The sequence below is a fragment of the Miniopterus schreibersii genome (assembly GCF_964146895.1).
Source record: "Miniopterus schreibersii genome assembly, chromosome: 6".
NCBI lineage: Eukaryota > Metazoa > Chordata > Mammalia > Chiroptera > Miniopteridae > Miniopterus > Miniopterus schreibersii.
Genome location: NC_138107.1, coordinates 26,714,568 through 26,728,358, shown reverse-complemented (window position 1 = coordinate 26,728,358; position 13,791 = coordinate 26,714,568). Strand labels below are relative to the sequence as shown.

Below are 13,791 nucleotides of genomic sequence, written 5' to 3'. Positions count from 1 at the left end.
AGGGATGACTCATGGCCCATGTTTATTTCTGGTACTTTCCGTTTAATACTTCTGGACTGAGGTCGATGATGTGACTAACTGAAACCATGGAAAGTGAAACTGCAGATAAGGGACAGTACTGTAACCATATATGAAACCAATACTTTTCAATATTTTTAACTCACAGAAAATTTAACAATATAAAAACTAAAGTAGAATATTATACTCTCATGTCATTTTAATCACTGTTGAAAGAGATCTGTTTATCATCAGGATTTATTTATTTTATTAAGTGATTGCTACAGTTTGTGTGTGTTTTTTGTCAAAATTTAATTTTGTATTTGTGTACTTAAAGTATTAAGGCTTTCTAATTTAGAACAGATTAATCTATTTCTGGCGTTGTTGGTTTTATGGTGAGATTATCTATTTACTTAAATCTTTCTTCCTTTGTTAATAGCTTAATTAATTGGTCAGACAAATGTTTACACAACACATACTAAAACTATACATTTCTTTCCTAAATGGTTGTAGGCAAGAATTGGACCCATGTAGAGATGAACTGACTATTCTAGGGAGGACTATAAGAGCGAGCGAACCTGTCAGTCATGTGTCTGGAAAACCCCTGCCAGAATCAGGATCTGTCTTTATCGGTGGATTTCCAGATCTTCATGGAGCAAACCAGGTATTTCTATTTATGTATTTATTATGTCATTTTATGAAGAGAGATAGGAAAACTTCAGAAAAGTTTTCTGGTTAATGGGGCCATCTCCATGGTTTCAAAAAAGAAATTATGAGCCATTTAACAAATATTAATTTATCCTACGTATACTAAAAGTTTACTGTTCTCATTTTATAGAAATGCTCCACTATCTATGGCTATACCACATTTCATGATAATATTAACCATACGGGCTTTTGTTCACTCCCATGCTAGTGGTCCATGGATATATGAGAGGGTTAGCTTAATAACATAGCAAAAATATGATTTAAGAAATGGAACTGGAAGACCATTCCCAGTCTCTGCTTCATGTAAGGTCACTAAAATATAAGAATGTTCTCTACAGAGTTTTGTTCATATGCCAGCCCACTCTCTAAATTTCCATTTAGATAATTAGTCTATTGTCTTCTTTATCAACCTGTATTTTAAGATAAGAGCATGCATGCTGACTTAAATGTTATTGATTTTTTTGCTTCATTTTATGTTATTACAGAGAACTACTTTAAAAATTTATGTTGCTTAATACATTCATGAATCTTCTCTCTTACTATATTTTCCATTGTGCTTGACATATAACTATATATTTCTCAAATAAAAGGTGGGTTTTTCATATAGAATTTAATTTTTGTGAGCATACATTAATTAAATACAAGTTCTCAAGACTCCAGGAGATAAATATCTCTAATACAGTTAGGTATTTAGTCTAATAGAAATATAAACAATATACAGAGGCAATGTAGAAAAATAGAAAAGGAAGGCTCTTGGTCTCCCTGGAGCAATAAGGTAGTTTGGAGTTAGAGATCCTAGGGATGATCAAGTGTCTACCAGGTAAATAACATGTAGAATGTCATTACAGGCAGATGAAGCAACATACACACAGAGGTATAGGTAATGGAAAGGCTTAGAAGAGGGGGAGTGGGAGTAGAAATAATTTATTATTGCGGAGACATGGAGTTTGATATGAATTGAGCAGGAAGAAGACTTGATGTTGGGAACGTGAGCAAGAGCCTGAGAATAATGGATACTGTATAAAATACAAAATAGTATTTATATGCTGGTGCTTAGAGGTGCCATTTAAGAAGTTTTAACACAGAGTAATATTATGTAATTTTCACTTTAATAGCAGCTGAAGTATAGGGTTGGAGGGGTTTAGACTACCTGTCAAGAATTCTTAAAATAGGGTAATAGGAATAAAAAATAATGGGGCAATAAGAGTGAGAAGATGACTACGAAAGCTATTAAACTTGTAAATAATTATAGGTAAAAACAATAGAAAAATTTGGAATTTGAATGACCCGGCTGGCTTATATAAGTAGAAAATTTATACTAATTAAGATGCGGATTATAAGAGTATTTACAGGGAAAGATGGCAGGTTCATTTTTGCATTTGAGTTACTTTTGGACAGGGATCATTTTCAAATATTTAACTGGCTTGCTATTACCACTAACCCATCAGTCCATTTTATCAGTACATTCCTGCTGCATACCATTCCTATCAATGGGACACTGTAATATAGAGTAAGTCATTTGAAATGTGGGCCTTGAGTTCACCAAATCAATTTTTTAAATAGCCCTATTAACAGGATATTCTTTATTTATTTTTTTAAATATATATTTATTGATTTCAGAGAGAGGAAGGGAGAAAGAGAGCGAGAGAGAGAGAAACATCAATGATGAGAGTCATTGATCGGCTGCCTCCTGCACGCCCCCAACTGGGGATCGAGCCCGTAACCCGGGCATGTGCCCTGACCGGGAATCGAACCGGGATCTCCTGGATTCTAGGTCGATGCTCAACTGCTGAGCCACGGAGGGCTGGGCAAGGGACATACTTTAAAGAGAGAGAGAGGGAGAGGGGGAGAGGAGGGGGAGAGGAAGAGGGATAGACGTTATCTAGTGGAAGACAGAATCTCGAAACAGAGCTGCATAAATATGTAATTTACTGTATTCTAAACAGTTTTTCTCTCTAAAATTTGTTTGAAAGGACTGGCATTTACTAAGGGATTATCTCACTAAAAACTTGATATTCATCCTGTGATGTGGAGCAACTCAGCATGTAATCAGATTTAGAGTAAATTCAGTGTGGAAGAGTGAAGTTACCTTGAAATTAAAAGGACAACCAATTAAGCAGGTTTCCCCTCCTTGTGAAAAATGCTGTATTTAAAAGATTTTATGTCAGCACCTTATTGATTTTTTATACTTTCCTTACATTGCTACTGTGTCACAGTAGCTCTAGGTGTGTGTACAAGTGTGCATGTATGTGACATATACTTACATTGCTATGCACTAAATGATTGATAAAAGTTAATTATAACATATAGTCGTATGATAATACTTAAGGAGAAATCATCTGATAAATCAGAGGGAAAAACAACAACTTTGTGAACATGTTTCTGTACAGTGCAGCCCCTTTGAACATCTAAATATCAGGCAGGCTCTGACTACCTAATTATTGTGTTCTGATTAAGAGCTGCTGTTTAAGCACAGTGGGTTGTCAGTGCTCAGAAAATTAAAAACAACAGGTTTGCAGTATAAAACACTAAGGAAGAGAGCTATAGTTGATTTCTTGAGCCAATGAATGTTAAAATATAATTATTCTCTTGACTCTAAGTTTCCAATAATGTCTGTCTGTACTGGCCAGAGCCCCTCCACATAATGAGTCTCTATCTAGTCCAATGTGTACATGCTGACAGGTTGTTTAATGTTTCCTTTAACAGAACCACACAGAGCTCAGTATGTGAGGAGAGAAGGAAACAGTTAGACACTTTCAATTTTGTGCCTGAAGTGTGAAAAACTCTAGGTCCCCTGATGACCACATGATAACTTCCAAATTCCGAGAGTAAATGCCCTCTCTCTGGTGGCGGGAAAACACTTTCCTCCATAGTATCTTCTTTAATTGCTTACACTTTTAAGTGCATGGGCTCCTGCTTTTGGGTCCAAGTTGCTAAATGACGCCAAACCTTAATCCCTTTTTGTTTTTTGTGTCTTATCTAGTTTCTTTCATCAATGTTTATAGTTTTCTAATTTCCTTGTTTATGTAGTCTGTGGTTCGTGTATAGAAAAACAACTGTTTTTTTAATGTTGATTTTGTATCCTGCAACTTTATTGAATTGGGGTTTTTTAATCTTTAGAGTTTTTTAAATATGTATAATTTATATATAAGATTATATTGTCTGGAAATGTGGAGAGTTTTACTTCTTCCTTTCTTATTTGGATGCTTTTTATTTCTTTTTCTTGTTAAAACTAGAAAACTTCTAGTAGTATGGTAAATGGATATAGCAAGAGTGGGCATCCTTGCTTTATTTTTTATCTTAAAGAAAAAGTTTTAAGTTTTTCATTGTAGGGTTTGGTGTTAGCTGGGAAATTGTCAAATATGGCCTTTTTTGTGTTGAAAAATTTCCTTCTATTCTTAATTCATTGAGTGTTTTTATCATTAAAAAGCATTGAATTTTGACTAATGTATTTTTTTTGCATTTATTGAGATGATACGATTTTTATCCTTTATTCTGTTAATGTGGTGTCACAATTGCTTTTTATATGTTGAACCATTCTTGCAGCTTAGGGATAAATCCCACTTGTTCACAGTATATGAGCCTTTTAATGTGCTGTTGATTTTGGTTTGCTAGTATTTTGTTGAGGACCTTTACATGCTTGTTCATCAGGAATATTATCCTGTAGTTTCTTTCCTGAGGCGGCTGTGTCTGGCTTTCATGTCAGGGTAATGCTGTCTCCCTGAAATATGTTTAAAAATGTTTCCTCTGCTTCAATTTTTTGGAAGAGTTTAAAAAGAATTGATGTTAATTGCTCTTTGAATGTTTGATGCAATTTACCAATGAAGACATGGGGTCCTGGGCTTTTCTTTTTGGGGGAGGTTTTTGATTGCTAATTCAGTCTTCTTACCAGTTATAGGCCTGTTTAGACTTTTTATTTCTTTATGATAGCTTTTGTGTTTTTGGGAACTTACCCATTTATTCTAGGTTATTCATTTTGTTAGCATGTAATTGTTAACAGTGTTCTCTTATGATACATTTTATTTCTATAACATTTGTAATATTTATTTCATTTCTGACTCTATGTGAGTCTTTTTTTTCTACAGTCTAAGGTTTTGTCAATTATTTTTTAAAAACCAACTATTAATTTTGCTGATTTTATTTCCCTATTGTTTTACAATTTCCTCTTTGGTCTATTTCTCCTCTAATATTTGTCATTTTCTTTCTTCTGCTACCTTTGCTCTTAGCTTATTTTATATTTTTCTAGTTCTTTCAAATATAGCATTAGGTTGTTTATTTGAGATCTTTCTTCTTTTTTAAAGTAGATGTTTCTCTCTGTTAGTCCTGCTTTTGCTGCACCTCATATGAACAGGATAACTACAATGTAATGCTCTATGACCAAATCCTGTTCTTTAAAAAGTTACAGTTAGGTAAATATTTCTACATGAATAAAAATATTTTATATGCATACATATGCCCTTTCAAGAAACAACTTGGATTGGTGGGAAAATTACCAGACTTGAAATGAGGGCACTTGATTTTTAATCATATCCCTACCAAAAATAATGTTTTATATACCAAAAATAATGTTTTATATTGTTGACCATTATTTGAGATCTCTATGCCTCAAACTTCTCTTCTATAACTGATGATGTTAGACTACATTATCTTTTAAAGTCTAGTCCAGTTCAAAATTCTGTGGTTCTATGCTGATTCTATTAGTGTAGATAAGTAGACAGACAGAAAGAGGGAGAGATAAAACATTTAGTATAATATATAATACTAAATAGTATATATAATATACTATTTATTAAGTATGAATTACACAGATTTTTTTTTATGTTAAGATGCTATCCCAGTCATAAATTCTATTATATTCTGTTTACCTGGATCACCTGACTTTTGTATAATATTCCTGAGGACACTTTCTTGATAGACTCCCATTTGGTGTTCCTTATGTTCCTGCCTAACTTTCCATTTATTTGTAAAAGGTTTCAAAGAGTTTTTATTTTAAAATGAACAAACTAATCAACAAACACCCACAATAACACATCTCATGTCCATAGCTTAAACTGTGAAAAAAATTCAGGTGAAAATTGAGACAAATGAATATATTCAATTTGTTGTGTTAACAGGTTTATTAAAATCAAAGTGCTTCAGTATTTTTTTGTAGGGGTTGGGGACAATAGATAAACTAAAGCAAGAAGTAATGTGGTTTTATATTAGTTAGGGAATTCTAGTAATACATATCATAATTTTAAACCCTATTTAATTTTGCAGCAGAATCTATTTAACTTAACACTAAGTAGAATAAAATCAATTTTTGGCTTAAGTGCTTTGGGAATATTAATTTGGGAGATAGTTTTCTAGTAAAATTTAAGGATTTAAGGCTAATTTAGTCAAAACCTAGAGAGCAGAGCCCTCAGGTGAATGATCTTGCACATGAAACCAATGTAAAATTTAAGGATGCTGAGACTTGAGAAAATAAATGAAGCATGAATTCCGAGAATTTGCAACATAATCTGTAAAGATGAAAATAATGTACTTTGTAATGTCAATTGTAAAATATTACATAATCTAAAGTTATTAAAACTTCCTTTATCAGTAACTATACTGGCTCCTTCAAAGACAAAATGTGAGCAGTGTCTATTTACATGACATGGTAAGACAAAACCAGCTTTCTGGTCATTGAGAACCAACCCACTTAGGGCTAAGACTTTATCAACTCACTGTCTTTGACACATGCATCATTTTCTCCATGACACAAGATAATTATATCTTAAGGACTCAGTGACATCACTATGAACATTAATTCAGAAGAGGCAGTACAGTTCCAGGATTAAAAATTGGAGCTCTGGAGTTGAAATGAATCCTAGCTCCCTTAATTCATAGCTGTGGGCCTTAGGCAAGCCACTTACCCTTTCCTGTCCTCTTTTCCTTCATCTGCAACATTTTGGGCTGCTACCATTTCTTGGCTTGTAATAAATATGATCAAGATATTGTAGTGTGTGCATTTAGTAATTATTACTCTTTATCATTATTTTATTTTGAGTTTCTTTCCTACATTAAAATTTAATTCTAATTTAATTCTACCTTGTGCTAAATAAACATAATTTTTAAAGCTATGTCTAGTTCAATATATTCCACTTGAAATAAACGTGTTGAAATTGATTATGATATACAAATGAATGCTTATGCTATGAAAAATATGATCCCAGTTCATATGCTAAATAATTTCTTAAATACTCAGTATAAATATAATTACAATTTTGTTTTCCTAAAATGTTCACTATATGTTTTATTTTTGCATCACTTACTGTAAGTGGATTAATCAGTATGCAGTTTCCTGGCATTCAAAGCAATGTAACTTGTCTACCTTTCTAGAACAAGAAAGCAGAAATTCTTTTCTGCACTTCCATCAGATCTTGTTCTTTGCTGCCACTCTTATCTGCTGACTGTCCCTCAGGCTTAGACACCTTATCCATTAGTCTTCATCACTAATGTGAGGAACCTCAACATCCACACAGGTGAAAGGAGCTTTCATCTCTTCATTTATTCAGCAAGTAAGCAAGCATTCTGGAGCATGAATTGGTTTTTTTGTTAGGAACTGCTCTAAGTTCATTACAAATATTAGCTCCTTTAATCATTATAACATTTAATCCTATGGATAGTCACTGATCCATGTTTTACAGCTAAGGACATTGAAGCAGGGTGAGATTAAGTAACTTGCTCAAGGTCACACAACTAGTAAGTGATAGAATCAATATTTGAACCCAACCAGCACCTCTCCAGGATCAGCTATATTGTATGTGGTTTAGGGGTTACAAAGGAGAAACCTGGTCTGATATTTCAAGGATATGTGGAAGATCATTTAGGATAACTTTTTTCCACAAAAATAAAAAAAGCTATATGAAATGTTCTTCTTTATTAAAACATTGTACTTGTAACAGTAGTTAATAGTTACTGAGCACTTTCTCTTTGGACACTACTTTTGTGAGTACTTTATACTTGCTCTCTCATTCCATACTTTTAGCAGTTCTTTGAAGTAGGTAATATTACCATCTCCGTTTCATAGATGAAGGAATTGAGGCACACAGAGGCCAAATGGCCTGATGTTGTTCACACAGCTGTTGAGTAGTAAGAGCAAAATTTAAATGCCATGCTTTCATAACATGTTATGCTAATTTACCACAAATAACAATGTCAGACACCTTTTACCAGTCCACATTGTTCTTGGTTTATTTTAATGGCTAACTTTTAATACAGCGTTTGTTTTAAGCAATATTTAAAGCACTGCATAAAACAATATTTAATATTATTAATAAATAAAAACTCCTGAAATAAAGCATTTTTTTAGATGCAATCATCTTATGGAAGTTACTTTATATTTTGAAATCTTAATTCATCAGTATATTTTTAAATGAGATAATAAAGAGCAAACAAATATAAAGAAAAATTTTGTTCATTTATTTATTTAAAAATATGTTTATCTACCTACCTATCTATGCATCTAGTCACCCATCCATCTGGATAGTACCTGCTGTGTGCCCAGCATTGCTCTGCTATGGGTGTTCACTATTGAGTAATCAGATAAAACTCCATCTTGATGGATCTTGTATACTAATGAAAATATTCACAAAATCTGTCTCTACCTTTCTGAGGTCAATGTTTTCTTTACTTGGCAGCAAAAGTGAATCACTGTTTTGGGGTAGGGCTATGTGGTTTATTACTAAATAAATATAGGAAGGGACCATTCAGGAAAAATAAGTGATTACATGCCTACTAATTAGATGTTCCTCTCTAAGAGGAGATAAAACTGTTTTTGAATGTGTTTAAAAAAAACACTTGAGAATATAGAAAGAAGGGAACCCTCATGCACTGTTAGTGGGAATGCAGATTGGTGCAGCCACTAAGGAAAACAGTATGGAAGGTCCTCAGAAATTAAAAATGGAACTGCCTTATGACCCAGCAATTCCACTTTTAGATATATATCCAAAGAAATCCAAAACACTAATTGGAAAGAATATATGCACCCCTATGCTTATTGCAGTGCTATTTACAGTAGCCAAGGTTTGGAAGCAACCCAAATGCCCATCAGATAAAAAAAAGTTGTAGGGCATACATACAATGTAATATTACTTGGCCATAAAAAATGAATGAAATCTTACTATTTGTGACAGCATGAATGGACCTAGAGGGTGTTATGCTCAGTGAAATAAGTGTCAGAAAAAGACAAATACCATATGATTTCATTTCTATGTGGAATCTAAAGAACAATATAAACAAATAAAACAGAAACAGACGGGTTAGGGCACTAGGTGGAAAAAGTGAAGGGATTAAGAATTGCAAATTGGCCCGGCTGGCATAGCTCAGCGGCTGAGCATTGACCTATGACCCAGGAGATCTTGGTTCGATTCCCGGTCGGGGCACATGCCCGGGTTGTGGGCTCGATCCCCAGTGGGGGTGTGCAGGAGGCAGCCAATCAATGACTCTCTCATCATTGATGTTTCTCTCTGTCCCTCTCCCTTCTCTCTGAAATCAGTAAAGACATATTAAAAATAAAAAAGTACAAATCGGTAGTTACAAAATAGACACAAGATGTAAAGTACAGCATAGGGAATATGGTCAATAATATTGTAATAACTATGTATAGTGTCAGATGGGTACTGGAAATACCACTGGGCTGTACACCTGAAACTAGTACAAAATAATGTTGAATGTAAACTGTAATTGAAAAAAACTTGCTGATCAACTAGTGTGAAAAGTTTGAAACACTGAGTTAAACATATTTACACAGGCTGTTCTGTTTTGTTTTTTCTCTGAAAAACTCCTCAGTCTTTATTATGCTAATGTTCATTTTAATCTCTAAGCAGAAGGGTGCAGCATGTAGCAATTCTGAAAATTGTTTCACCATACCTTTTATTTTTAGTAGTGTCAATAGCATCATCAAGTAACAGTTGTATTCTGGAAATACTAAATTTTAAACTAGAAAACATATTTTTAAATCTTCATTAGCTTATCCCATATGGAACATGCGAAATCCATGTGTATGAGCAGTGAACCTGTTCTTACCATATCTGATAAGAGCATTTATTAAAGGGCATTTACTCACCTATCAACCATTTCTGGAATACGCATTATGAAATGCTAAAACATGGTCTTGCCATGAATAATCACATCAGTCAAAACCATACATAGTTTACAAAAAACAAAACAAACAAAGAACAAACTCTCTCAGTGTGAAGATTCACTGGCACCAGCTAAGAGTCTGCAACGGCACTGTCAGAGCACAGCTGTTTGGTCAGGATGAAATCGTCCTATTCAGACTCCACCTAAAAAATCACTGGAGGGATATTTCAAATATCTACATGTAACTCTGTCCAATTTAAAATTTATAATTTTAAAATTTCCACAGCCTCATTAAAGAAGTAAAAAGAAGCAAGCCAAATTAATTCTTAATAATCCATTTTATTTTATCCAGTGTGTCCAAAATATTGTCATTTGAACATGTAATCCTCATGAGAACATTATTGATAGGATACATTACATGCTTTTATTTCCTAAAAGTCGTTGAAATCTAGGGTGTCTTTTACACTTACAGTTCCTCTCCATTTGAGCCAGCCGTGTTTCAGGTGTTCAGTAGCGTGTGGTGACTGGCAACCTGGATTCTGGCCACCCAGAGCCACTCAGCATTCTGATAGGCTACTTTCCATCGAATCTATCTGGGCTTTGGATATGGTATCATTCGTTCATTCATTCTTTAGCAAAAGTGTTTTGTGCTTTCACTATTTGTCAAATGACACACAAACATTGAGGATACAACAGTGAGTACAAGAGGCCCTGCTCTTTTGGGGTTTAGACAACCGAGGGGGAGAGAGAGTTCTAATGAACTATTCCGAGAGCAGCGCATCCCGGGGATTTGGTGATACAAAGTGGAGGGAGGGGTATGGATCCCAGCTGGACCATAACAGGTGAGTGGAGTCTGAAGAGGTTGCAGTGACGGCCTGGAAAAGAGAGAACAGATGAGTGCATGCTGACAGAAAGACCAGTGTGCTTAAAGAAAGACCAGGTTAAAAAAATCAGGGTGTGAGCAAGGAAGCGCTAACAATTCGGGGCTCCCACAGGACACAACGGGACGGCCAGTCGAGGAAAATGATGAGATGGAACAGGAGGCGGTGGCTGGATCCTGGGAGGCCTTGGATGTCGTTTTAGGGAGCTGGAATTTATCCAGTAGATTTCGACTTTGTTTTAAATAAATTACCTTAGCAGCTATATGGGCTTATATTTGGGAGGAGAGCAGAGCATAGGAGATTAAATGCAAGAGGGCTGAACAGTTTAGGGAAAAGAAAATAAGAGTTTCAGTTTTTCAGAGAAATGAGAGTTAGGGAGGAAGGAACAGATTCTATAAATATTTGGATTAAAATCAATAAGACTTATAACAATTGGATTTAAGCTGAAGTAGTGGGTGGAGTCAAGGACAACAGCCAGATTTCTATCCTGCCTGATAAAGTAGCTCAGAAAACCAATCTTAGGTAGAAAATATTGGAAGGGAAGCAGGTTGATGGTGAAAGATGATAAATTCCTTTTTGTCCCCTTGAGCCTGAAGTGCCTCTGGGAGTATCAGATTGAGATTTTCATGAGACAGTGTGTGAAGCTCAAAGGTGAGATCTGACTAGTTTTGCGCTGTAGTTGAAGTAATGAGAGAGTGTGATTACCAGGAGAGAGTGTAGAATTACAAAACAACCTTTCAGAAAACAAAACAGCTCATTCCCCTGCACTTCCTTCCAGAAATCATTAGCATTCTCAGTACTCTCTGCACAGCTGTCAGAGGAGTGTTTCTAAGGTATCGTATCACTGACTCGCTTCAGATCCTTCAGCTTCCTTTCCTCCTGGTTTGCAAACATGAGCTTTATTCCCAGACCTTCATTTTCCAGGTTTCATAGTCATCCACAGGGCTGTAGTTCCAGTTAGTTGCCTCCAGACCCCATGTGCCCTGTGCCTTTGATAAGCGCCCCTATCTCTGTCTGGAAGATCGCCTCTAATTGTCCATACCCAGGAAGTTCTCATTGTCCTGTCCGCCTCCTCAAGGCAGCTTTCCCTGACAGTGAAGTGTTAGTTAATTTCCTTTTAATAGGATTCCATGGCAACCTGTATGTCTTTCTATTCTAGCAATGCTCATCTTATTTTTAATGCAGTCATCACTTTGTCTTCTGTCTTCCTTCCACTTGAGTGCGTACTTTAGGAAATGATGGACTTGTCTTATGTTTTTGCTTTTTAATCTCCACTGCTTATAGCTGGCTCTACAGGAACTCACACGTGTTTACTGAGTAGAAAGATATTGAATATAATTTTGTTTTTGGACTGTATTAATTTCAATAGAATAAAATTAAATTTGCATGAAGCTCACTGATAAACATGAAAGAAAATACAGTTGTTGACAACAGGATAGCTTCATGCTGAAAATGCTTTGACCAGTTATCATTTCTGATATTTGAGATTATATGTCATGAAGTATTATACAATTTCTATAACTTTTAGGAATTTCAAATTCACCACCAGGGAGTATGTTGCAAAGAAAGCAAGTCTAGTCTAGGTTAAATTCTTTCAAACATATATTGGCAAAGAAGCATAAAAAACTTGTGCCATAGTCTTTTAGCTGGGGAAAATCTCATACTGTCTTTAGGCTCCTTAACTCATATTTTGAATGAAAGGTTAATTTTAAGGCAAACACGTGACATTCTGAGAGCAACAGCAAGCAGCCTGTGGTACACTGCAGTGATAGCTTCATCTATGAAGTGAAGAAAATGACAAATGACGCTACATGTGAAAGTCATTGGTGTCTGCCGTATTCTTATACATAATTATAATTGATGACAGAAAATTACTCATTAGATCTAATATCCTGTGTACCAATTAACAAAATATATTTTGTGTTTTGATGACATCTGAAGTGTTAAGCAACTATCTTTTTTTAAAAATATATGTTTTTATTGCTTTTAGAGAGAGAGGAAGGGAGTGGGAGAGAGAGAGAAACATTGTTGAGAGAGAAACATCCATCGTCTGCCTCCTGCAAGCCCCCTATTAGGGATCCAGCCTGCAACCCGGGCATGTGCCCTGACTGGAAATCGAACCAGTGACCTTTTGGTTCATTGGTCGATGCTCAACCACTGAGCAACACTGGCTGGGCAGCAGCCAAGTTTTAAGTGTGGATTTCTGATTAAGATAATGTTTCAGCCTAGTCATCTTAGCTCAGTGGTTAGAGTGTCAACCTGTGGACTGACTGATGGGTCCCAGGTTCAGTTCTCGCCAAGGACATATACCTCAGCTGCAGGCTTGTCCCAGCCCTGGTCGGGGTGCGTGCAGGAGGCAACCAGTCTATGTGTCTCTCTCCCATCGGTGTTTCTCTCTCTCCCTCTCCCACTCTCTCTGAAAAGCAATGGAAAAACTATCCTCAGATGAGTAAAACAAAACAGAAAAAGATAATGTCTCATTTATCTTTTGCTTTGTAATAAATCATTCCAAAAAAAAACACACTGCTTAAAGCAATAGATGTCACTTATCTGCTCACAGATCTACAATAGTGGTAGGACTCAGTGAGGGGGATTATTTTTGCTCCGCTCGGACTCTTCTGGGGTTGGTATGTCCAAGATGACTTCTTCACTCATGGGTCTTATGTCCCAACGAGGATGGTTGGAGGAGCAGAAGACTGGCCGAGCCTCTCGCTTCCCCTCCCCACCCCTCCCCAGCCCACTGCCTCTCGATAGGCTAGTGGGGCTGTGTCATGTACAGCACAGCCATCGGAGGTTACTTACACGTCTTATGTGGTCACTGGCTTTCCCCCAAACACACAGGCAGTCACTCCTGTTGCTTTACAACACTGTTCCTGGGTCAGCCCGTATGAAAGGTGAGGAGAAATAGACTCCACTTCTTGATGGAGAAATGGCAAGTTGATACTGAAAAAGAGAATACAGGCTAGAGATAAGATTGCAACCTTAGGAATGCAATCTACCACAAATGCTTAAACGTATTAACCAACTACTTCTCAGTATATATGAAAAGAAATTCATTCCCATACACACATCACCCTATTTATACTAACATTTTAAA

At 35.7% G+C, this 13,791-nt stretch overlaps 1 protein-coding gene across 1 annotated transcript in view; it reads left to right on the top strand.

Moving 5' to 3' along the window:
• Nucleotides 1–13,791, top strand: part of EYS (eyes shut homolog) — a gene marked incomplete at both ends in the record, with an annotated part of 1,105,706 nt that overhangs the window by 697,604 nt on the left and 394,311 nt on the right. The window contains 1 exon segment of the mRNA XM_081140616.1: nt 511–661. Coding sequence (XP_080996742.1) covers nt 511–661 — 151 coding nt within the window.